We start from the raw sequence: 23,949 nt of genomic DNA, 5'->3' as shown, positions 1-23,949 counted from the left end.
ACAGGTTTTACTGAAGAGTCTGGTAAGTGGAAGCAAGAAATCGGTGAACCTGAAGTTGTATTTCATGTTAGGATGAAGAAAGACATGGGCTCATTTCGTTTGGAGAGACAATCTGCTCAGACTAGGGATGTATGAATCACTTACCTGTTCCGGTCGGGGCATCCGCTGGGCGGGGGGAGGTGCTCCGTCCCTCCCCCCCGAATCCTCGACGAGGGGGGAGGCGATCCAGTCCTCCCCTCCGGAATCCTCGACGGCTGGCTCCCCTCTGCGGCCAGGCCGCAAAGCAGCTAGCCAAGGCCATCTGCAGCCAGATTTCCGGCTGCGGATGGGCTGATGCAGACGCAAATGGCTGCCGCCATTTGTGTCCAGCCAGGCAGCCGTGATAGGCTATGTAAGAATTTACGTAGCCTATCATGGCTAACGCCCCCCCCAAAAAAAACAGTGTACGCAAATGGCGGCTGCTATGGCGGCCGCCATTTGTGTTCTCTATTTTTTGCAGTTCTAGCCTACGTAAATATTTACGTAGGCTAGAACAGCGAAAAATAGAGAACGCAAATGGCGGCCACTGTAGCCGCTGCCATTTTTGTATGGTTTTTTGGGGGGAGGTTAGCCGTGATAGGCTACATAAATTCTTATGTAGCCTATCATCCGCCGGAACCGCCGCCACCGCCGCATCCGCCCCAGGTAAGTGCTGTCCCAGGGGATTCCGTGGGGGAGCGGGGGGGGCAGGAGGTTGTTCTGCCACAGATTCCAGGGGGGGTGGATTCTACAGAATCCGGCCTCACTGGAATCCATGGCGCAATTCTCCGCCTTCCCTAGCTCAGACACTAAACAGTTTGCTACAACGTATCATTTCAGCTAGGCCTTCAAAGAGCAAGAACCAGAAAAGTGTCAAAATGCATGCAGATAGTTATGACTGAGCCTGCTATTTCAGATGTGATAGGACAATGAAGTTGTTGTTGCTGTTGTTTTAAAGAAGTATCTGTTAAGCTTTCAAAATTCCCCTGGGTGTCAGAAATCACAAACTCTGTTTTGTGCTGCTAGTCTAACTATTGCACAGCTTACTTTGTGTAGGGTTTTGTACCTTTGGAATAATTTATTTTTCATCAATACAAGAAAAAATAATCCACCTCAATCTGCATAGGGAAGACAAGTGGCAGAAAACTCTGGCAATTAAATGGCAATAGAAAAACAATCTTATATTTTAAATGAACAACTCCAGGGTTGACTTTTTAAAAGCATCATTTATTTGTATTAAGCCAAAATGGGGAAGCACTTTTTTTTGCGCCCTGTCAAAAGTGCCCTGTTTAGGCATTGTTTTTCAGGGGGGCTACAAACAAATGTTTTCCTGTTCAGAGTGGGGTGCAGGAAAGCATTGCCCTTACTCTGAATTGGCTTTATAGTTTAACCTTGTAGCTAAATCTGGTTGGTTACATGGCATTATTATGATAGCATAAGGAAAATTTTGATTGGATAAAATCATATAGTCGGCATTAAAGAAGCTCCTGTTTAAAAATGTTACTGAAGGAGTTTCTGATTGGGCAGTAAGCAGCCCTTGAACAAGGGGAAAAGAGGTGATGGGTGGTGGTGGTTCAGAATCCATGCCAAAACACTATTTTCTCAGCAAAAAAATGTTCACTCATAAACAAAGTTATTCATTGCAGAGATGGCCCACTTCTGAATTATTTGGAGCCAGTATTCACCAGTGGTTTTGGAGCTGGAAGTGTGTGCAGCTCCATAAAATAAACCTAATACAAGTGAGGAGGCCCACTGTAGAATTGGCACCATTTACTGTGAACACCTTCCCAGTTATGCAGGCTGCCATCACCAGATATGTGTGTGTAATATATTGCATACAGTGCTTCATACAAAATAAAAGGAGAAGGAGAGCAGTTACATAAAAAGATAGGGCAACTTTATGTCACAGCTTTCTTTTCCTTACAGGTAAAACCATGCAAACTTTCTTCCATATTTGGATTACTATTAAAACAGCATTTGAGACTGAGAGACCTAATTTCAGACATTGTATTAGACACTGTATTAGAGAGACTATATGCAAGTGAGTTGAAATGTCTTGCAAAAGGACTCCAGGTTTTTTGGTAAGAATCACTAATTTGAGGTTACAGAATCTGGTTCTTAGATCCATTGTAGTTTTCTGTACATATTGCATATGGCATCCTTTCTTTTTCTTTTTTTACATTCAATTAAATAAACCACATTAGTGGAAGTGCATTAATTCTTAACCATGCATCACATTCAGAAACCCAATTTGTGTAAATTGTAAGTTAAAGTATCACTTAAATAAGATATTTGAAACCCAGGATCATACCACTGTAAATCAATGGGTTGCATTACCTGCAGTTAACCTCCAAGAAACCTCTTCTTTCAGGAGCACAATTACTAACAAAACTTATTGAATTAAGTGTATAAAAAAAGGGATTTCATATGCAATATGTAGGGAATGCAACAACGGTCCTAAGAACAAATTTCCATAACCACAACTTTCCGATTCCTACAAAAAAACTGGATCAGCCTGTTGCAAGACATTTCAACTCTCCTGCAGGTAGTCCCTCAGATTTACAGTTGGTTCCAATAGAATAAACAAAAGACCCTGATATGCTTGACAAAAGGAAACATTTCTGGTTCTATAGACTCGGAACTCTTTGTGCAAATGGCCTTAATCTGGAGGACGATTTGTAAGCATTAAACCAATCATGCCTCTGTTTTTTCTCCTAAGGAAATTTCATCTCCAGACATTCCAAACTGCTACTCCTGATACCCATTTAACAGCACAGCTGCTGATGAGGGTGGAAAGCAAAACGTTTAGCTGAAAATATATTTTTTAATACTCTGCCATTGGTCTTTCTATCTTTCTTATACATTTTACCTTAAGACTGACTGCACCCACAGTGGATCCAGAGTCTCTTTGTTGCTTTGCTGTTGTGCCGCTTCACACCAATCTCTCTCTCCTCCCCCCAACCCCGCATATTAGCACTTGAACACCCTTAGTGCCAAAACATACCTAACTTCCTCTGGATTGAATAAATTGTTCAAAATGTATGACTATCAATGTAGACTAACCTAGAAACAATAAGCTCTTGTAAACTATATAGATTTCTATCCTAGATTGCTATCATACACTGCCCCCTTCCCACCCCACAAAGCATTTTCATGAAATGCAGTTAATATTGTGTTTCCACACTGAGATAATCTACATACTATGCACACTGAAATAGAATTCTGGATTGTACCACTTTGGACTACAGGACAAAAGTCATCATTTTGAATGCTTTTCCATGTTCTAATCAAATGAGATATTGTAGCAGCAATTCCCAGAACATGTAACAAACAAGGAATTTCACATATTGAGAAGAAGTGATAAAAACTAATTAGCAATTTGTAAGATCCTGCTTCCAAGTAAATTGAACAATACTGCATCCAGGATTAAGGTAGAGAGAGTTGGTATATAAACTCCACTGTGAGGTGTGACTACATCTGTATTACCTGAGGGAAAAAGGAAATGTGTTAATGTGTTTTGTTCTGAAACAAGCAACAATAAGTGAAAGGTTAACTGTAAAATGAGAAAAACTGTATCTTTTACTGGTGATATGGGCCAGATAAGCATTCCAGAATTTAAAAGTCAGGCAGCTGGTTAAACTGCTATTTTCTAGCTCATTGTGAACAGGGAGTTGGCTATATTCAATAAACAAAAACAAACCAAAAAAACCTTTTCAGTTTAACACAATTTGTTAAGGGCTTTCCATGTTTGCTCATGCTCCAAGATGTCAGGAAATTACAGCTGTTAAAGGCCATGCTCTGAAAAGATGTGTTACTTAGTAAATATGGATATGGTTGGTTATCCTACACGCTGGCTAGTGCCAGTGTCCCCACTTCCTTGGAGCTCCATGGCTATGAGAAAAAAACAGATTAACCAAATTAAATGGTACTTTCTTTTTATTTGTTTGGATATAGTGTTTGTGTGGAGAGGATTTGATCATCCAAAGGGTCAGGCAGAATGGCTGAGAAAAGGCTGCTTGGTTCATAGCTCTAATAATGCTGATGCATGGGAAGGGGAATGGACTTGAGCACACTCCGGAAGAGAGCGCAGGACAGGAAGGCCTGGCGTGCTATGGTCCATGGGGTCACGAAGAGTCGGACACGACTGAACGACTGAACAACAATGGGAAGGGGAAAATTTTTATATTTTTCCTAGGTTTGCCATTGGAGGAACAGAAGAATTGCCTTGTTGGATAATACTATGGATAATAGTCCATCTGGCCCAATACATTTTTTTCCAGCAGTGACCAGCCGGATATCTTTGGTAGTTTGAAAGTACGGTATGGAAGTGATTTACTTGTAGTTTGTTCCAAGCATCTAGTACATCTGGCACTGCCTCTGAAATGGAGGCTCATGGAGGTTCCATTTAGCTGTCATTCTGATTCCTGCTCTATGCATATCTATAGTCTCATTCACTGATTTCAGTGCAGTTTGTAACAATAATGCTTGGGCATGTCTGTCTTGTGGGGCAGGGTGGTGTAAGACCTTGAAGCCCAAGATCTACAATTACCTAGCTGCATCACTGGTCATTAAACTACTTACTGATACACATTGGCTCTGGCCTCCATCCTTCTACATGACACTGTGCCTCTCCCCTCTTATGTCCTTCTTGAGTCGTGAAGCCATGCTGACAGCTATATGTTGTTTTCTCATTGACAGCAAAGTGATCCTTCCCTTCATTGAAAAAGCCATTAAGCAGAGCATTTTTTCTACATGTATGTGGTATTTCTAATAGAGAAAAGAAGGATATTGGGTACAGGAGTCAACAAATTAAGTTGGACTTGGTAGCTAAGTGTTAGTAGCTCTTATCTAGTTGTGGAGTCCAGTCCCATCAAGATAAAGAAAAACAAACAAACAAACAAACAAATTGACACAGACAAATTTATGTAACTTTATGTAGCTTGATTGTTTTAAAGCCTTTAACCTGAGATTCATTCCACACCTTTTGACGGTTTTCTCCCTTTGAAGCATTTTAAGACTGTTCCCTCCCTCTGATGTGTGCGCACGCACACACACACACACACACACACACCTTCATATATTATGGGCACAACCCTATTGGGTTGCTGCCTGGTAGAAGGGAGCCTCTGATCTCTGAGGCTTCCAAGTATCCACTTGTCCTACTGGTCTACTGCTAGCAAGGCAGGAGGAGTGATGGAGGTGATTTTTACCTCTCCATCCTCTTTTTTGTAAGTTTTCCTCTAGATGGGTCTTTGGGTCTGTCTAGAGGAGGCATGCTGGCAGGGGCAGAAGAGGCCATATTGTTCTTCGTACCCTAGCCTTTCCTCTCCCCACCCACCCCCTTTTTACCTCTATAAGGTCATCCGAGGCTGCATTTGCAACCTCAGAAAGCAGGTACTGCGGATCTTTAAGTGACAGTCTCCCTCCCGAAGTCATAGCAGTCTTTACAGCTTCAGAAGGGACATCTGAAAAATTCTATAGTCCCTGGGACACGCTCCAGGGACCACTGTATTGCTCCCTATGTGTATAGATAAACTTTTACATTGTTTGTTTTCTTTCTGCTTTGTTGTTTATTCGGTCAGTCACTTCTGACTCTTCGTGACTTCATGGACCAGCCCACGCCAGAGCTTCCTGTCGGCCATCGCCACCCCCAGCTCCCCCAAGGTCGAGTCCGTCACCTCCAGAATATCATCCATCCATCTTGCCCTTGGTCGGCCCCTCTTCCTTTGGCCTTCCACTTTCCCTAGCATCAGCATCTTCTCCAGGGTATCCTGTCTTCTCATTATGTGGCCAAAGTACTTCAGTTTTGCCTTTAAGATCATTCCCTCAAGTCAAGTGAGCAGTCTGGCTTTATTTCCTGGAGTATGGACTGGTTTGATCTTCTTGCAGTCCAAGGCACTCTCAGAATTTTCCTCCAGCACCACAGTTCAAAAGCATCTATCTTCCTTCGCTCAGCCTTCCTTATGGTCCAGCTCTCGCAGCCATAGGTTACTACGGGGAATACCATTGCTTGAACTATGCGGACCTTTGTTGTCAGTGTGATGTCTCTGCTCTTCACTATTTTATCAAGATTTGTCATTGCTGTCCTCCCAAGAAGTAAACGTCTTCTGATTTCCTGACTGCAGTCAGCAACTGCAGTAATCTTTGTGCCTAGAAAGACAAAGTCTGTCACTGCCTCCATGTTTTCTCCCTCTATTTGCCAGTTATCAATCAAGCTGGCTGCCATAATCTTGGTTTTTTTGAGGTTTAACTGCAACCCAGCTTTTGCACTTTCTTCTTTCACCTTCGTCATGAGGTTCCTCAGCTCCTCCTTGCTTTCAGCCATCAAAGTGGTATCATCTGCATATCGGAGATTATTAATGTTTCTTCCAGCGATTTTAACTCCAGCCTTGGCTTTATCAAGCCCAGCATGTCGCATGATGTGTTCTGCGTACAGGTTGAATAGGTAGGGTGAGAGCATACAACCCTGCCGCACTCCTTACCCAATCTTAAACCAGTCCGTTGTTCTGTGGTCTGTTCTTACCGTTGCTACTTGGTCGTTATACAGATTCCTCAGGAGGCAGACAAGATGACTTGGTATCCCCATACCACCAAGAACTTGCCACAATTTGTTATGATCCACACAGTCAAAGGCTTTAGAATAGTCAATAAAACAGAAATAGATGTTTTTCTGAAACTCCCTGGCTTTCTCCATTATCCAGCGGATATTGGCAATTTGGTCTCTAGTTCCTCTGCCTTTTCTAAACCCAGCTTGTACATCTGGCAATTCTCATTCCATGAATTGCTGGAGTCTACTTTGCAAGATCTTGAGCATTACCTTACTGGCATGTGAAATAAGTGCCACTGTTGGATAGTTTGAACATTCTTTGGTGCTTCCCTTTTTTGGTATGGGGATATAAGTTGATTTTTTCCAATCTGTTGGCCATTCTTGTGTTTTCCAAATTTGCTGGCATATGGCATGCATCACCTCGACAGCATCATCTTCCAAGATTTTAAACAGTTCAGCTAGGATACTGTCATCTCCTCCTGCCTTGTTATTAGCAATGCTTCTTAAGGTCCATTCAACCTCACTCTTCAGGATGTCTGGCTCTAGCTCACTGACCACACCGTCAAATCTATCCCCGATATTATTATCCTTCCTATACAGATCTTCCGTATATTCTTGCCACCTTTTCTTGATCTCTTCTGCTTCTGTTAGGTCCTTGCCATCTTTGTTTTTCATCATACCCATTTTTGCCTGGAATTTACCTCCGATGTTTCTAATTTTCCAATGGTATACCGACATATCTCTGGTTGTACTGATCCATTTAGTTTTCATGGCAAGAATACTGGGGTGGGGGGGTGCCGTTTCCTTCCCCAGGGATCGTATTTAGTCTGACCTCTCTGCCATGACCTTCCCGTCTTAGGTGTCCCTTCATGGTTTGGCTCATGACATCATTGAGGTGCTCAAGCTCCAGCACCACGACAAGGTAACGATCTCCTTTGCTGAAGTTCTTTCTGCTACAACTACAAAAAGTGGGTAAAGTATGGAATCTGACCAGTAAAGTGCATATTTGACATTTCTGTCTAAGAAATGTTATTACATAAATAAAGGAAGAGTGATAGTTTTTGTAAGAAGGTGTCATGTGACACCTTAAAGATTAAATTCTTTTGTGGTGTGCAGTATCACAGGTTAAATTAGAGACTTCTCAGATGCAGGTTTTTTCCAGTTTCATCACTGAATCTCTCTGCCATTGGTTTGCAAAAGCCACTCAGATTTATTTTTAAGCAGATTTCACGTTGAAACTAAATTTTTGTCATGCAAGGGCCCTCACAATAATGAATTGTTTCTCCTTCAATAGCCTCATGACAAAAGGTCTGATGCCATTGTAATCATGTGATCACACGATGACTACTGAGAAATTACAAAATTTGGCAAGATGCAAAAAGTATTTACATGGATTATCCAAGTTTGATAATACTTTCATAACCCCCACCCTCCCCAAGTCTATGGAGGAAATTTAGGAAGTTTGTGTACATTTAAGATAATTGTTTAAACTTATGTAAATTTAGGGAAGAGCTTGTTGTTGTTCAGTCGTGTCCGACTCTCCGTGACCCCATCGACCATAGCATGCCTGGCCTTCCTGTCCTCTGCTCTCTCCTGGAGTGCGCTCAAGTTCATATTCATTGCATCAGTGATGCTATCTAGCCAACTCAGCCTCTGCTGTCCCCTTCCCCTTTAGCCTTCAATCTTTCCCAGCACCAGGGTCTTTTCCAGTGAGTTTTCTCTTCGCATTAGGTGGCCAAAATATTTGAGCATCAGCTTCAGTATCTGTCCTTCCAATGAGCAGTCAAGGTTGATTTACTTTAGGATTGACTGATTTGACCTTCTTGCAGCCCAGGGGACTCGTAAGAGTCTTCTCCAGCACCACAGTTCGAAAGCATCAATTCTTCGGCGCTCAGCCTTTCTTATAGTCCACCTCTCACAGCCATACATTACTACTAGGAAAACCATAGCTTTGATTAGATGGACCTTTGTAGGCAAGGTGATGTCTCTGCTTCTTACTATGCTGTCTAGTTTGCCATAGCTTTCCTCCCAAGGAGCAAGCATCTTTTAATTTCATGGCTACAGTCACCATCTGCGGTGATCTTGGAGCCCAAGAAAATAAAATCTGTCACTGCTTCCATTTCTTCCCCTTCTATATGCCAGGAGGTGATGGGGCCAGATGCCATGTTCTTAGTTTTTTTAATGTTAAGTTTCAAACCAGCTTTTGCACTCTCCTCTTTCACCCTCAACAAGAGGCTCTTTCGATCCTCTTTGCTTTCTGCCATTATGGTGGTGTCGTCTGTATATCTGAGGGTGTTGATAATTCTCCCGGCAATCTTAATTCCGACCTGTGATTCATCCAACCTGGCATTTCTCATCATGTACTCTGCATATAAGTTAAATAAGCAGGGCGACAATATGCAGCCTTGTCGTACTCCTTTCCCAATTTTGAACCAATCGGTTGTTCCATGTCCGGTTCTTACTGTTGCTTCTTGGCCCTCGTACAGGTTTCTCAGGAGACAGGTAAGGTCTCCTACCTTAAATGTCTAAATCTTACCTTAAATCTCTTTAAGGATTTGCCACAGTTTGTTGTGATCCACACAATCAAAAGCTTTAGCGTAGACAATGAAGCAGAAATAGATTTTTTCTGGAATTCTCTTGCTTTATCCATGATCCAGCGAATGTTGGCGATTTGATCTCTAGTTCCTCAGCCTCTTCGAAACCCAGCTTGTACTTCTGGTAGTTCTCTGTTCACATACTGCTGAAGCCTAGCTTGTAGGATTTTGAGCATAACCTTGCTGCCACGTGAAATCAGCGGAATTGTACGGTAGTTTGAGCACTCTTTGGCATTGCCCTTCTTTCGAATTGGAATGTAAACTGACCTTTTCCAGTCTTGTGGCCACTGCTGAGTGTTCCAAATTTGTTGGCATATTGAGTGCAGCACTTTAACAGCGTCATCTTTTAGATTTTAAATAGCTCATCTGGAATACTGTCATCTCCGCTAGCTTTGTTGTTAGTAATGCTTCCTAAGGCCCACTTGACTTCACTCTCCAGGATGTCCGGCTCAAGTTCAGTGAGCGCAATATCATGGCTATCAGGGACATTAAGATCTTTCCTGTATAGTTCTTCTGTGTATTCTTTCCACCTCTTCTTAATCTCATCTGCTTCCGTTAGGTCCCTGCCTTCTTTGTCCTTGATCATGCCCGTCTTTGCACAAAACGTTCCCTTGAGATCTCCAATTTTCTTGAAGAGATCTCTTGTCTTTCCCATTCTATTGTTTTCCTCAATTTCTTTGCATTGTTCATTTAAGAAGGCCTTCTTGTCTCTCCTTGCTATTCTCTGGAACTCTGCATTCAGTTGGATATATCTTCCCCTTTCTCCCTTGCTTTTCGCTTCCCTTCTTTCCTCAGCTACTTGTAAAGCCTCCTCAGACAGCCACTTTGTTTTCTTGCATTTCTTTTTCTTTGGGATGGATTTAGTTGCTGCCTCCTGAACAATGTTACGGACCTCCGTCCATAGTTCCTCGGGCACTCTGTCTATCAGGTCTAATCTCTTAAATCCTGTATATTCATAAGGGATATGATTTAGGTCATACTTGAATGGTTTAATGGTTTTCCCTACGTTCTTCAATTTAAGCCGAAATTTTGCAATAAGAAGCTCATGATCTGAGCCACAGTCAGCTCCAGGTCTTGTTTTTACTGACTGTATAGAGCTTCTCCATCTTTGGCTGTGAAGGACATAATCAATCTGATTTCGATATTGACCATCTGGTGACGTCCATGTGTAGAGTCGCCTCTTGTGCTGTTGGAAAAGAGTGTGTGCTATGATCAGTGTGGTCTCTTGGCAAAACTCTATTAACCTTTGTCCTGCTTCATTTTGTACACCAAGGCCATGCTTGCTTCTTATCCCAGTTATTTCTTGACTTCCTGCTTTAGCATTCCAATCCCCTATGATGAAGAGGACATCTTTTTTTGGTGTTAGTTCTAGAAGGTGTTGTCGGTCTTCATAGAACTGATCAACCTCAGCTTCTTCGGCCTCAGTGGTTGGGGCAAAGACTTGAATTACTGTGATGTTGAATGGTTTCCCTTGGATTCGTACTGAGATCATTCTATCGTTTTTAAGATTGTACCCCAGTACTGCTTTTCCCACCCTTTTATTGACTATGAGTGCTACTCCATTTCTTCTAAGGGATTCTTGCCCACGGTAGTAGATATAATGGTCACCTGAATTAAATTCGCCCATGCTTGTCCATTTTAGTTTGCTGATTCCCAAGATGTTGATGTTCAATCTTGCCATCTCATGTTTGACCACCTCCAGCTTACCTTGATTCATTGATCTCACATTCCAGGTTCCTAACCAATATTGTTCTTTCCAGCATCGGACTTTCTTTTCACCACCAGACACATCCACAGCTGAGTGTCCTTTCGGCTTTGGCCCAGCCGCTTCACTCTTTGTGAGGCTACTTGGAAATTCCTACTGCTCTTCCCCAGTAATATATTGGACACCTTCCGACCTGAGGGGCTCATCTTCTGGCATCATATCTTTTAGCCTTGTGATACATTCCATGGGGCTTCCTTGGCAAGAATACTGGAGTGGGTTGCCATTTCCTTCCCCAGTGGACCACATTTTGTCAAAACTCTCTGCCATGACCTGTCCGTCTTAGGTGGCCCTGCACGGCATAGCTTATGGCTTCACTGAGTTACGCAAGCCCCTTCGCCACAACAAGACAGTGATCCATGAAGGGGAGGGAAGACCTACACGCTGTCAAACATGTCTTCAAATGTGATGAGAAGTCTGCCTATTCCCTGCCTAATTGTAGACATTAAGGGTGTAATCTTATGGCGATAGAATGAGGCTGACACCTATCCAATGCAGGTCAGGTGGAGTACAGAGGGAATCCTCTCCTCCATGCTCTGGCCATCTTCAATTTTTGGCTAGACATGCGATTTTGGGCATCTAGCTGGGGATGGCAGAGTGGGGTGGGCTGGGCTGTGCAGCACACAGGAAGCCTTGTAAAAAGGCCTCTGCAACCTCCTCCCCTCCCTGCCCCTGGGACTGCTTCTTTTCACCCTCTCCACGCTCCATTCCCAAATGCAGAGAAGTCACCAGCGAAGAAAGAACCACGCTGGTTACGAGGGGGCAGGGGAGGGGCAGGAGTGTGGTTTCTGGTTCCGAGTTCAATTCCCAGAAATGGAAAAATCCTATGGCCCTCTAAACAGCATTTAGTGGCCATAGGATTGCTCCCTAAATCAACAGCAAACCATGCTGGAAGGACAGATGCACTAGAGAATGAGCAGTCTGGGATCTCTAATTTTTTCTCCAGTTCCAATGACAGAACACATTTTTGGTGAAGCCATCACATTTTAATACGCTGCTAGTTGGCAATAGATCAAACTTTAGAATAGCTCCAAGTGATTCTCCTCTTGCTGTTGCAATGTCAATTATTTTCTGAGTACTTAGATGTTCTTCATGTCTCTTTTGCTTGATATTTTCTCAACGTGCCCACTAAGTGATGGAATATATAAAGTGAAAGTGGGCAACTTCACTTTCTTGACTGGATCAGAGAGTTTTTAATTTTGTGTTGGTGACTGGCCTCTAATCCAGAATTCAATGTAGCCCACAGTGCTATTTTCTGTGATGCACATTTGAGACTCTTGCATTTGCCATGCAAGAGTCTCAAATCTGCATTGCAATGGATTCTTGTCACGTAGTGATGAAATTGTTTTGACTACATGAAATGTGCTGCAAAACCTTGGTTGTATGAAAAGTACCTATCATAAGAATCAGGTTGTCAAACTTGTTTGGGACAACTTAAAACAGTAACAACAGTGTGGAAAAAACAACAACCTCATCACACTAGAAGGGAAGTGCAGACTGTCTGAGCGATGAAGGATACTGCGGAAATTACACTTAACAGTATAGCTTCTTGTGTAACAGAATGTAAAAATATATGGTAGGAATCCAACATGGATTACTGGCATGTGAACATAATGCATAACATCCAGCTAATGAGGATACAGGGATGTTATCATCCTCTGGGTTGAAGCATGCTTTCACTAGAATTAACACAAACTCTATATCCTGTTATCATTTTGTTGACTTTGTTACACCCAAACCCTAGAGTTTGACATACATTTAATCGATACAGGGTGTCATAGCTGTGAGATGGGTGCTTTAGGAGGAAGGCTGGTGGCCATTTTGAAAAATGGCTACCACAGTTTTATGGTAACCTCATAAAATCTACCCATTGTTTTGTTTACTTCAAGCATGTCTTCAGTGACACCCAAGTAGAAACTATTGTCAGTAATGACTTTTGTGTAGAAGTTTATTACAGGAACTATATTATTTTTGGATCACAGCACACTCCTAATTATTTTGTACAGGCCCCTAACTAATTTCCAGCAGGGAAAAAATATGAAGGTGAATGAGGCAGGGATAGAAACTTCTTTGAAAGTGAAAGACTTAGTGGACACCAACACAGTCCATGTTAGTTCTTTTCCTCTGATGTAGGCTTTTATTTATTTTGGGGGGTAGGCGGTTGGGGATTGGGATGGGAAACTAGAGGAAGCCTCCTGATCCTTTCCATTTCATAGTGACAAATAATGTTTGGATTTCTCTCCTCTATATAAAAGACAGTTCTTTCCCAAGGTGCCATTCTCACACTCATAACATAACCAACATGACCAAGATCATGTTATGCATGACCTGGAAGAGGCTATGTGGATTGGAAGAAGTTTGATTTTCAATGGCTCCCATTAAATTCTATAGGACAATGTTAAGGTGATGTAATCTGGGACAAAGGTGGCAGGGGAATAAGCTGTCTCTCAGTCCAGATGCTGGGGTGGTATTCCATTGCCTTCTCCTGCCCCAGGATAAGATTCGGAGGCTGGGGGAAGGATAGGGGGAGGGAAGCGGGGTGGAAACTGTGTGAGAGTGCTCTGATCTATTCACAAGCATTTGAACAGAATGTCTGTGAAAAAGCACAATCCTTTGTGGCTGTTCAAGTGGGTGTTCCTGCATGATTGTGAATGGCTATAATAAAAGTAAAAGCATTGCATCTGGAAACAATATTTCCATGGGCAGCATCCCAGGCCATCACCCTGACAGTGGATGACCCAGCTTCCATTGAACAGATTCCATGTGCCTCTGTGCATAGCCTTGAGACACCATCCCCTATGGATATATATTGGAGTCACATAGGCTCTCTCCTCCACACTCATCCCATTCATCATAATGATGGCCATTTCATTCATGAACTATGAAGCTGGTTGCATTTATCTTTAGCTGGTTGTGTTTTGACATTGCAAAGAGAAAACTACTTACGTATACACTTTGGAGGAGGTGACCAGCCATACTTGGTGCACCTTGAGGTATGTTCATGGCTCTGATACCCAGCCTCACATTGTATTTGGATTGACTTTTCATTTCCGTACTGATTCTGCTTAGGATGGAAATTGCCATTATCTACTTGTGGAGGGAGGCAAACAATTTCTATGGAGGAATATAAACAGTCAGCAATTAATCTGGCAGAAAATCTATTCCTTAGCAATTATTTGTGGGTAAGTTGGTCACTATTATGTAGCCTGTGGAAAACATATGATTTTACAGTGCTTGGGGTAGAGCAGATAAGACGGGATTCAGGACACAGATCTGATGGAGAAAAAGGCTGAAGTCATAGCCTAAATTTGGTCTAAAACTGGGATGGCCAACTAGTAGCCACTGGCTCTATTCTGCCCCGCAAATACCTTCAGCTGCCCCCTGATGGAACTACCATAGTTTGTCCTACAGCTTCTCTCTAAAGGCTGAGAGTTGGGGAGAGCCTTTAAAGTTATGGGTAAGGCTCCCACTAGACCTGAGGAGTGCTCCATGGAACCCTCGCTGCTATGTGGCACCAAATGTATTATAGAAACTGACCACTCATGACTGGGTAGGTTGTGCAATATGTTTCTGGGCCCAGAACACTTTCTAAAGAACAATGTGGCCCCCAAGAATAAAGTTGGCAATTTCTGATAAATTGAGATTAAAGAAGGGGGATGTGTTGCTAATTTGAAATATTAAAAGGTTGTCAGGTAGTCAGTCACCTGATCCATTCAAGACGGTGCCAGCAATCATAGGTTCCTGAGTGTTTCATTCATAAGATTTATTAATACTCTGAAATTAGAATTACAGCATTAGTGGGACTTGTTAAAAAACCTTACTTGATGGCTTAAATTAGTGAGTTAAATATGTGTATGAATAAACCCACATGAATTTGTGCAGCAAGATTTTGTTGACATTCTGCAGCCAGGTAAATGATGTAAGCAAATGACGTGCTCACATTTGAAGAGTGTTTTGTTTGAGAGTAGATATGCCGGTGAAATTCGAGACGGACTAAAATGAGCTCGGATTTCTAAGAATCAAACCTGCAGAATCTGCTGCAGAGCGATGCCCTCAGGCCATGAGGAGTGCGTGGACTTTCAGATTCTTTTTTACTTTCCTGAAATCTCTGCATATTTATTCGTAGGAAAATATGCTGAGGAAAAGTTGAATGGAATAGGGAACAATATGCTAAAGTTACATACTAAGGTAAATTATGTAAATTGTTATGAAACCTCTTAAGGAATTATTTGCGTATTTTTCCACAAGAGGAACAAAAATCACATCCGTCTGTGAGCAGATGCCAGAATAAAGGGCGCCTGACAAACTGCAGAACACAGCCAGATAGGATTTTACACGGTCCGTATATCCCTATTTGGGAGTGGGGGCAGGAAACACCCTCCTTTTGCTGCTGGACATCACCAGATGGTCAATATCGAAATCAGATTGATTATGTCCTTTGCAGCCAAAGATGGAGAAGTTCTATACAGTCAGTAAAAACAAGACCTGGAGCTGACTGTGGCTCAGATCATGAGCTTCTTGTTGCAAAATTTCGGCTTAAATTGAAGAATGTAGGGAAAACCACTAAACCATTCAGGTATGACCTAAATCATATCCCTTATGAATACACAGTGGAGATGAGGAATAGATTTCAGGGATTAGACCTGATAGACAGAGTACCTGAGGAACTATGGACGGAGGTCCGTAACATTGTTCAGGAGGCAGCAACGAAATCCATCCCAAAGAAAAAGAAATGCAAGAAAGCCAAGTGGCTCTCTGATGAGGCTTTACAAGTAGCTGAAGAAAGAAGGGAAGCGAAAAGCAAGGGAGAAAGGGGAAGATATATCCAACTGGATGCAGAGTTCCAGAGAATAGCAAGGAGAGACAAGAAGGCCTTCTTAAATGAACAATGCAAAGAAATCGAGGAAAACAACAGAATGGGAAAGACTAGAGATCTCTTCAAGAAAATTGGAGATCTCAAGGGAACGTTTTGTGCAAAGACAGGCATGATAAAGGACAAAGAAGGCAGGGACCTAACAGAAGCAGATGAGATTAAGAAGAGATGGAAAGAATACACAGAAGAACTATACAGGAAAGATCTGAATGTCCCTGATAGCCATGATAGTGCGGTCACTGAACTTGAGCCGGACATCCTAGAAAGTGAAGTCAAGTGGGCCTTAGGAAGCATTACTAACAACAAAGCCAGCGGAGATGACAGTATTCCAGCTGAGCTATTTAAAATCCTAAAAAATGATGCTGTTAAAGTGCTGCATTCAATATGCCAACAAATTTGGAACACTCAACAATGGCCGCAAGACTGGAAAAGGTCAGTTTACATTCCAATTCCAAAGAAGGGCAACGCCAAAGAGTGTTCAAACTACCGCACAATTGCGCTCATTTCACATGCCAGCAAGGTGATGCTCAAAATCCTACAAGCTAGGCTTCAGCAGTATGCGAACCAAGAACTACCGGAAGTACAAGCTGGGTTTCAAAGAGGCAGAGGAACTAGAGATCAAATCGCCAACATTCGCTGCATCATGGAGAAAGCAAGAGAATTCCAGAAAAACGTCTATTTCTGCTTCATTGACTACGCTAAAGCCTTTGATTGTGTGGATCACAACAAACTGTGGCAAATTCTGAAAGTGATGGGAGTACCAGACCACCTTACCTGTCTCCTGAGAAACCTGCACGAGGGTCAAGAAGCAACAGTATGAACCAGACATGGAACAACCGATTGGTTCAAAATTGGGAAAGGAGTACGACAAGGCTGCATATTGTCACCCTGCTTATTTAACTTATATGCAGAGTACATCATGAGAAATGCCGGGTTGGATGAATCAGAGGTCGGAATTAAGATTGCCGGGAGAATTATCAACAACCTCCGATATGCAGACGATACCACCCTAATGGCAGAAAGCGAAGAGGATTTCAAGAGCCTCTTGTTGAGGGTGAAAGAGGAGAGTGCAAAAGCTGGTTTGAAACTCAATATTAAAAAAACGAAGATCATGGCATCTGGCCCCATCACTTCCTGGCATATAGAAGGGGAAGAAATGGAAGCAGTGACAGATTTTACTTTCTTGGGCTCCAAGATCACCGCAGACGGTGACTGTAGCCATGAAATTAAAAGACGCTTGCTCCTTGGGAGGAAAGCTATGGCCAACCTAGACAGCATAGTAAGAAGCAGAGACATCACCTTGCCGACAAAGGTCCGTATAATCAAAGCTATGGTTTTCCCAGTAGTAATGTATGGCTGTGAGAGCTGGACTATAAGGAAGGCTGAGCGCTGAAGAATTGATGCTTTCGAACTGTGGTGCTGGAGAAGACTCTTACGAGTCCCCTGGACTGCAAGGAGGTCAAATCAGTCCATCCTAAAGGAAATCAACCCTGAGTGCTCATTGGAAGGACAGATACTGAAGCTGAAGCTCAAATATTTTGTCCACCTAATGCGAAGAGAAAACTCTCTGGAAAAGACCCTGATGCTGGGAAAGACTGAAGGCAAAAGGAGAAGGGGATGGCAGAGGCTGAGTTGGCTAGATAGCATCACGGATGCAATGAATATGAACTTGAGCATGCTCCAGGGGAGAGCGCAGGACAGGAAGGCCTGGTGTGCTATGGTCCATGGGGTCACGAAGAGTCGGACACGACTGAACGACTGAACAACAAACAACTGGTGTCTTTTCCAACACCATTGTAGAAGAAGCATTCCGACCTGTATGCAAGAGAAAGGGAAAATGCTTCTTCATAGCTAGTGCTTGCCATTCCAGTTGTTTGTAAGTATTTGTATTAAAAAATGAAACAGAAAATTTAAAAATATCTACCCCAATTTATCACAGAAAACGTTTGTATCCCTTTAATCCAATCTAACTGACGGCGGGAGCAATCGTATGGCTGCTAGTCCATAGGATGTGGTTTTCTAGGAGCCAACGTCAAAGCCAGTGCTCCGAGGTCAGTTCCCTGAGAACCGACCTTCCCCCACTTCCACGCTGCCTCACAGGCAGTGCGGAACAGCCCCGTGTTCCACACTCGCAAGAGGAGCATGGAGTGGCCAAAATGGGGCTTTCTGGGGGTAGGGGTGTCAGAGAATTTCTCGCCGAAACTTTGGGGGGCCGAGTGCCAACATATTCGGACCCCCGAAGTAGTTTCAGGGAGAAATTCTCTGCCCCCCCGCCCCCCCCCGGATGGGACTTACCTTTCCCGAATGTCGCTCCCGGTGGCGGGTCGCAGCGGCGGTTTGGCAGGGCTTCGACAGGGGCGGGGGCGGCAGCCAGTCTTTTGACCAGCTGCCACCGCCGCCACCATTCCAAGAAAAGTAAAAAAAAAAAAAATGCCCCCGTGATAGGCTACGTGTAGGGGTGGACGAAAGTCCCTTACCTGTCGTCGAAGGACGTTCGCGGTGGGGGGGAGGCGCTTCGCTGCTCCCCCTGCGAAGTTCATGCCGGGGGGGGCTTCCCGCCTCGCCCCGGCCGAAATTCAGGCCGGGGGGGAGGCTTCCTGCCTCGCCCGGCCGCGAACGTGAAAGTTTTTTAAAAAAATAAAAACGCCCCCTGATAGGCTACGTGACGATTCATGTAGCCTATCACGGCTAGATCTGCAAAGTCAGCCGTGATAGGCTACGTCAATCGTCACGTAGCCTATCACGGGTGACTTAAAAAAAAAAAAGCGCGTACGCTAATGGTGGCCCCCATAGGGAGCCGCCATTCGCGTTCCTTATTTAGTCGCTGTAGTCTACGTAAATGTTTACGTAGACTACGGCGAAAATAAGGGCAACGCAAATAGCGTTGCCCTTATTTTCGCCGTAGTCTACGTAATCTTTATGTAGACTACAGCGACCAAATAAGGAACGCGAATGGCGGCTCCCTATGGGGGCCGCCATTAGCCGTACGCGCTTTTTTTTTTGAAGTCACCTGTGATAGGCTACGTGACGATTTATGTAGCCTATCACGGCTGACTTTGCAGATCTAGCCGTGATAGGCTACGTTAATCATTATGTAGCCTATCACGGGGCTTTTTTTTTTTTTTTACTTTTCTTTTGAAGTTCGCGGCCAGGGAGCCGGGTTGCTTCTCCCCGGCCTGAATTTCGGCCGGGCGAGGCGGGAAGCCTCCCCTCCCGGCCTGAACTTCGGGGGGAGAAGCGAAGCACCTCCCCCCCACCGCGAAGCAAGCTGCGAGACCAGGTAAGTGACTTTCGTACATCCCTATCTGGGGGCATTCCGGGGCGGGCAGAAATGCTGGTACGACACATCCTATGTCATCTGGCAGCCTCCTCCACCGCTCTGCCCTTCCGTGCCTAGACAGCCGAAATAGGCTGTCTAGCCGGTAATGCAGGGCAGGAGAAGTGTGGAGGGAATGATCCCCTCTGTGATTCTCCAGCCCTGCATTGGATAGGCGGTTGCCTCCAAGTTCGGAGGCAGCTGCCTATCTGTATAGGATTGCACCCTAAACTTGCAGTCCTATGCACACCTACTAGGAATAAGCCCCCACTGGACACCATGGGACTTTCTTCTGAGTAAACATGCATAGGATTATACTGCAACCATGGCAGCCTGACAAATTAGAAACATACAAACCTATACATTTAAGCACTGCATTCCATCCATACTGAGTGCATATTACATCAGATCTCCCAGCATGTTTATATCCACGGTCACAGGAAAACTGTATTCGATCATTGTTCCTGTAAAGTATCTTTGGAGCTACTATATGTCCATGATCAATAGATTCTGGTTGGCAGATGATTTCTATTGCAAAATACGAACAAAGGTTTCTCATTAGCATTTGCTATGATCAGTTGAAGTAAAAAGAAATGCATTAAAAAAAAATTTGAGAGTTTATTTAATGAAACATTCCTTTATTTGCCTTTCTAAAGCTTTCATTTTGAGTTTAGTCTTTGAACCCAGTAAGATTCACGCAACCATCCACGGGGACCAGGGTGGACAAAGAACTTCCTATCATTCTCACTGCAATATGGGCCAGATTCAAGCCCGGTATCACTGAAAATATTTTCAGCAATTTCCATGACCGGATGAAATGATACAATCAATGAATTCAAAGATTCATGAAATCATTAGTTCAGTCAGCCAAAGCTAATAGGAATTGATGGATTCCTATGTTCGAATGAATGCTCCCCATAATTACACAGAGAGACTTTGGTGCTACTTGTATTTTCAGGCTTAGGTGAAGACCTTTTTTTGTTCTACTAGGACTTTTAAGCTCTGAACATCAGCTGTTTTAATCTGCTACTTCTGGTTGCTGATCTTCCTCTTCCTTCCATTCATCCACCCTGCTCGCAGACATACCCACATACACATGCACTAACCTACGCATCTTGGTACAGGCGCACTCCAGTTTCCTTCAGCTGTGCAAAAGATTTGATCAGATCCCTGGATTTTGAAGTCCTTGATACACTCAAATCGTAATGCATGACCGTACTCAAAAGCTTCGTTCAGATCTACTATTCCAGTCATCACAATCTTCCCATTTTCTGGTTCTTCTACTGGGAAACACTTCCTTACTGTAAAAGAATATAACATTATTGTGTAAGGTATAGCAAGATTTTCCCCACCCCCCAACTTCAGCAAGAAAGACAATAGAAAATGAGTCATGTAATTACTGCAACTTTTATACTCAACAGAAGAAATTACTCTTGATTATGCCACTCCCCCCCCCCCCGTGCAAACAAGTTAGAAACTGACGCAGGCCCAAATTGGAACAGATCTACAACAGATAAAAAAACAAAGAAAGCCTTTATTAGGACCAAGCGAAATGCAACAAAGAACTGTGCAAGCTTCTGAGTTCTCGAGAACTCATCATCAGGCTAGTTGGTACGAAAAGCAGGGGGTGGAGGATTTTGCATTTTGAGAGCTCCATTCCTTCCAACCACTAGCTAATGTACCACACAATTGGGCTTCAATTGACTTTGTTTTACCTCGTACACCACCTAAAATTAACCTCTGGCTTTGCTAATATAAACACTGTCATGTTTCTCTTTACTTCTGCTCTTTGCCTACTGGAACATGGGTGTTTCAGCCAACACAGTTCTGAGTTACAGCTGGTCTTTGTATTTTCAGAAATGGGGGTCAGCCCTTGGTTCTTTGTTCCAGGATGCTGGGTGTAATCTGATACCTGCTACACCTACCAGTGGCTAATTCATTCAGTCTGCAATCTCCATCTTGAGACTAGGGATGGAAGAAAGTCCCTTACCTGATCCCGAAGCTTGCTTCGCGGTGGGGGGGGAGGCGCCCCGTCCCTCCCCGCCGAAATTCTGGCCGGGGGGGAGGCGCCCCGTCCCTCCGGCCGCGAAACCTCGTCTCCTGCCGGGATGCAAATGGCGGCGGCCGTAGCCGCCGCCATTTGCGTCCCTGCAGTCAGCCGTGATAGGCTACGTAAATGTTTACGTAGCCTATCACGGCTGACTTAAAAAAAAAAAGCGTGTACGCAAATTGCGTTCCTTATTTTGGCACGTGTAGTCTACGTAAACATTTACGTAGACTACAGCGAAAATAAGGGCAACGCTATTTGCGTTGCCCTTATTTTTGCCGTAATCTACATAAATGTTTACGTAGACTACATGTGCCAAAATAAGGAACGCAAATGGCGGCGCCCATGGGAGCCGCCATTTGCGTACACACTTTTTTTTCCCCCCAAAGTCAGCCATGATAGGCTATGTAAAGATTTACATAGCCTATCACGTTTGTTTGTTTGTTTGTTTGTTTTACCTGGAAATGGTGGCAGCAGCAGCTGGTTGGAAGACCGGCCGCCGCCGCCGCCACCAAACCGCCGCCGAACTGCTGCCGGAGCCTCTGCCGCCAGGGACATTCGAGCAAGGTAAGTCCCGTCCTGGGGTGGGGGGGGCAGACCGTTTCTCCACCAATTTCGGGGGGCCGAATGCGCTGGCATTCGGCCTCCCTGAGATTCGTGGAGAAATTCTCTGACATCCCTACAAGTTGAGACTGAGTCTAAGCTGCAGACTTCACAGCCACAACATATGGCCTAATCTTTGTACTTTTCCCCCCCTTATATTCCCTGCTTTTTTGTACCATATAGCCTGCTGAAGAGTTCTGAAGAACTTGAAAACCTGAATATTTGTTTGTTACATTTTGTTGGCCTAAGAAAAGCATTGCCTGACTGTGGATTTTGGATCTATGACAGGTACACCTGCCTGTGCAAAAATGACTTTAACTGAAGTGATCAGCTTATAGATGCGCCCGATCTTGTCTGATCTTGGAAGCTAAGCAGGGTCAGCCCTGGTTAGCACTTGGATGGGAGACTGCCTGGGAATCAGGCTTCCTGCACTGAGCAGGGGGTTGGACTCGGTGGTCTTAGGCCCCTTCCAACCCTATGATTCTATGATTCTATGGAGTTTTCTTGTTTTAGCTATTGGCCATAATATACAGAAAAGCATGAAGTGTTGTCTACACACCACCCAATCGTTATTTAAAACAAGTAAATCTTCAATCTCTGCAGTGCCATTTATGACAGAATGGTAATCAGCATGCAATTTTGCTCGAGGCATAACAAATGAAGCCACTTTACTAATTATCTCAATATTACCATTAGGAAATCTGTTCTGTCAAAAATTAGAATCCAGAGTTCTTCGGTATAGCTGGGAAATGTTTCCTCCTGACGGTGGGTAACAAAATTCATAGACTGGTGACAAGCCATGCTGGGTTGTTGTGTTATCTTGTCTGTGGGCAACAAGCCCACAGACCCATGGCTTGTTCTTGGGTTGGATCGAGCTTCCAACCCATGCACATGTAGAAGGCACTCCTACGCATGTTGTATGACTGCCATGACTGCATGGAGGTAGCATGATATTGTCCACAATTTTACATTCCAGATTTGGAGCAACAGTGTATCAGTCATTCCTGTGCCAGGGCCCATGGAAACCATCTTTTAAAACCTTTGACATGTGCAGAATGAAATTTCCTCCTGAATGAGTCACAGAACACTTCGTGGAGTAGGTTTTCAGATCACAGAGTGAAACTTTCTTGCAAGGTTCTGAGGCCCTGTGTGTGTGTGTGTGTGTGTGTGTATGTGTATGTGTGTGTGATTTAAATAGCATGCATATATTTAAAAATATAAAACCAATTTTGATGTACTGCTGGCTCATTTTTCAAACCTTCTCATGAGATTTGTTCCTCTCCAGCTTGCTGACAACTCTCTCCCCCCCCCCTTCCCGGTAACATTATGATGGAGATCACGATTACAATGAAAGTTTAGGGAGATAAATTCTTAGTACTTATACGTTTAAAATATGTGCACTTGTTCAGAGTCCTTTACATATATTGGCTTACCTAAGTACTTACATAAATGGCAGGACTTTTTACTAAGTGGTCAGAACACAAATGAACACTGCAATATTATGGAGAGTTACTCTGCCCTAACCTCAGTCCTTATATATGACTTAAATTTGACTAGGTTTGCATAGAGTTATACAGTGCAGTTTACAAGCCTATGAAATGGAAAGTTTGAATCTTTCCTGTGCCATAGACTCAAAAAGTACCTAAAAGTAATACATTCTCTCCCCCTGCCCTCTTTCTCAGCTCTTTAGCTCTTTTTGCACCTACTATAAAGGATTTTTGTTTCAGGATTACAAAACTAACCAATAGACTGTGTGGGAGATGTACAGGAGAAATAAGGAAGAATGAGAAATAAGGAAGAATGCTTTACCAGTGGCTTAACCTGCACTGAGCAGGGGCATGGACTAGATTACCTTCAAGATCTTTTCTGAATGTATCATTCTTTCGTGGATGGTATTGGTTGCCAGTTGGGTATTTGTAGAATGGTAGCTTCAGTTACATAGATTCCATGTATCTGTTCCAGTGAACAGACAAATCTGGGACTTATGTCCATCATTCTGGACCTGACAGCCATCCAGTCCTAAGTAGGGATGTGTGAACCCACCCCATGCCCGCCCAGCCCCTGCCAACACTCACTGGTCCCCAGACTGCACTTGAGCCCCTCCTGCACTCAGTGAGCAGCCCACACTCACCCTGGTGGCCTCATCAAGCTCCATGGTGGACACTTTTTGAAAAATAAAATGGTGATCA

At 43.7% G+C, this 23,949-nt stretch overlaps 1 protein-coding gene across 1 annotated transcript in view; it reads right to left on the bottom strand.

Annotated features, from left to right (window-relative positions):
* Positions 1–1,772: 1,772 nt before the first annotated feature.
* LOC146347830 (complement factor H-like) overlaps positions 1,773–23,949 on the bottom strand; it is a 68,208-nt gene continuing 46,031 nt past the window's right edge. The window contains exons 5-9 of the mRNA XM_084851470.1: positions 20,217–20,411; positions 19,468–19,638; positions 13,868–14,035; positions 4,600–4,785; positions 1,773–3,504 (exon numbers count right to left, since the gene is read on the bottom strand). Of these exons, the coding sequence (XP_084707596.1) occupies positions 3,386–3,504; positions 4,600–4,785; positions 13,868–14,035; positions 19,468–19,638; positions 20,217–20,411 (839 nt within the window). The 3' untranslated portion in view covers positions 1,773–3,385. The remainder of the gene's footprint in view (positions 3,505–4,599; positions 4,786–13,867; positions 14,036–19,467; positions 19,639–20,216; positions 20,412–23,949) is intronic.

The sequence above is a fragment of the Heloderma suspectum genome, chromosome 4, assembly GCF_057233095.1.
Source record: "Heloderma suspectum isolate Gila_16-S chromosome 4, 16-S_ref, whole genome shotgun sequence".
NCBI lineage: Eukaryota > Metazoa > Chordata > Lepidosauria > Squamata > Helodermatidae > Heloderma > Heloderma suspectum.
The sequence above is the reverse complement of the archived record's forward strand: the minus strand, read 5'-3'. Positions and strand labels throughout refer to the sequence as shown.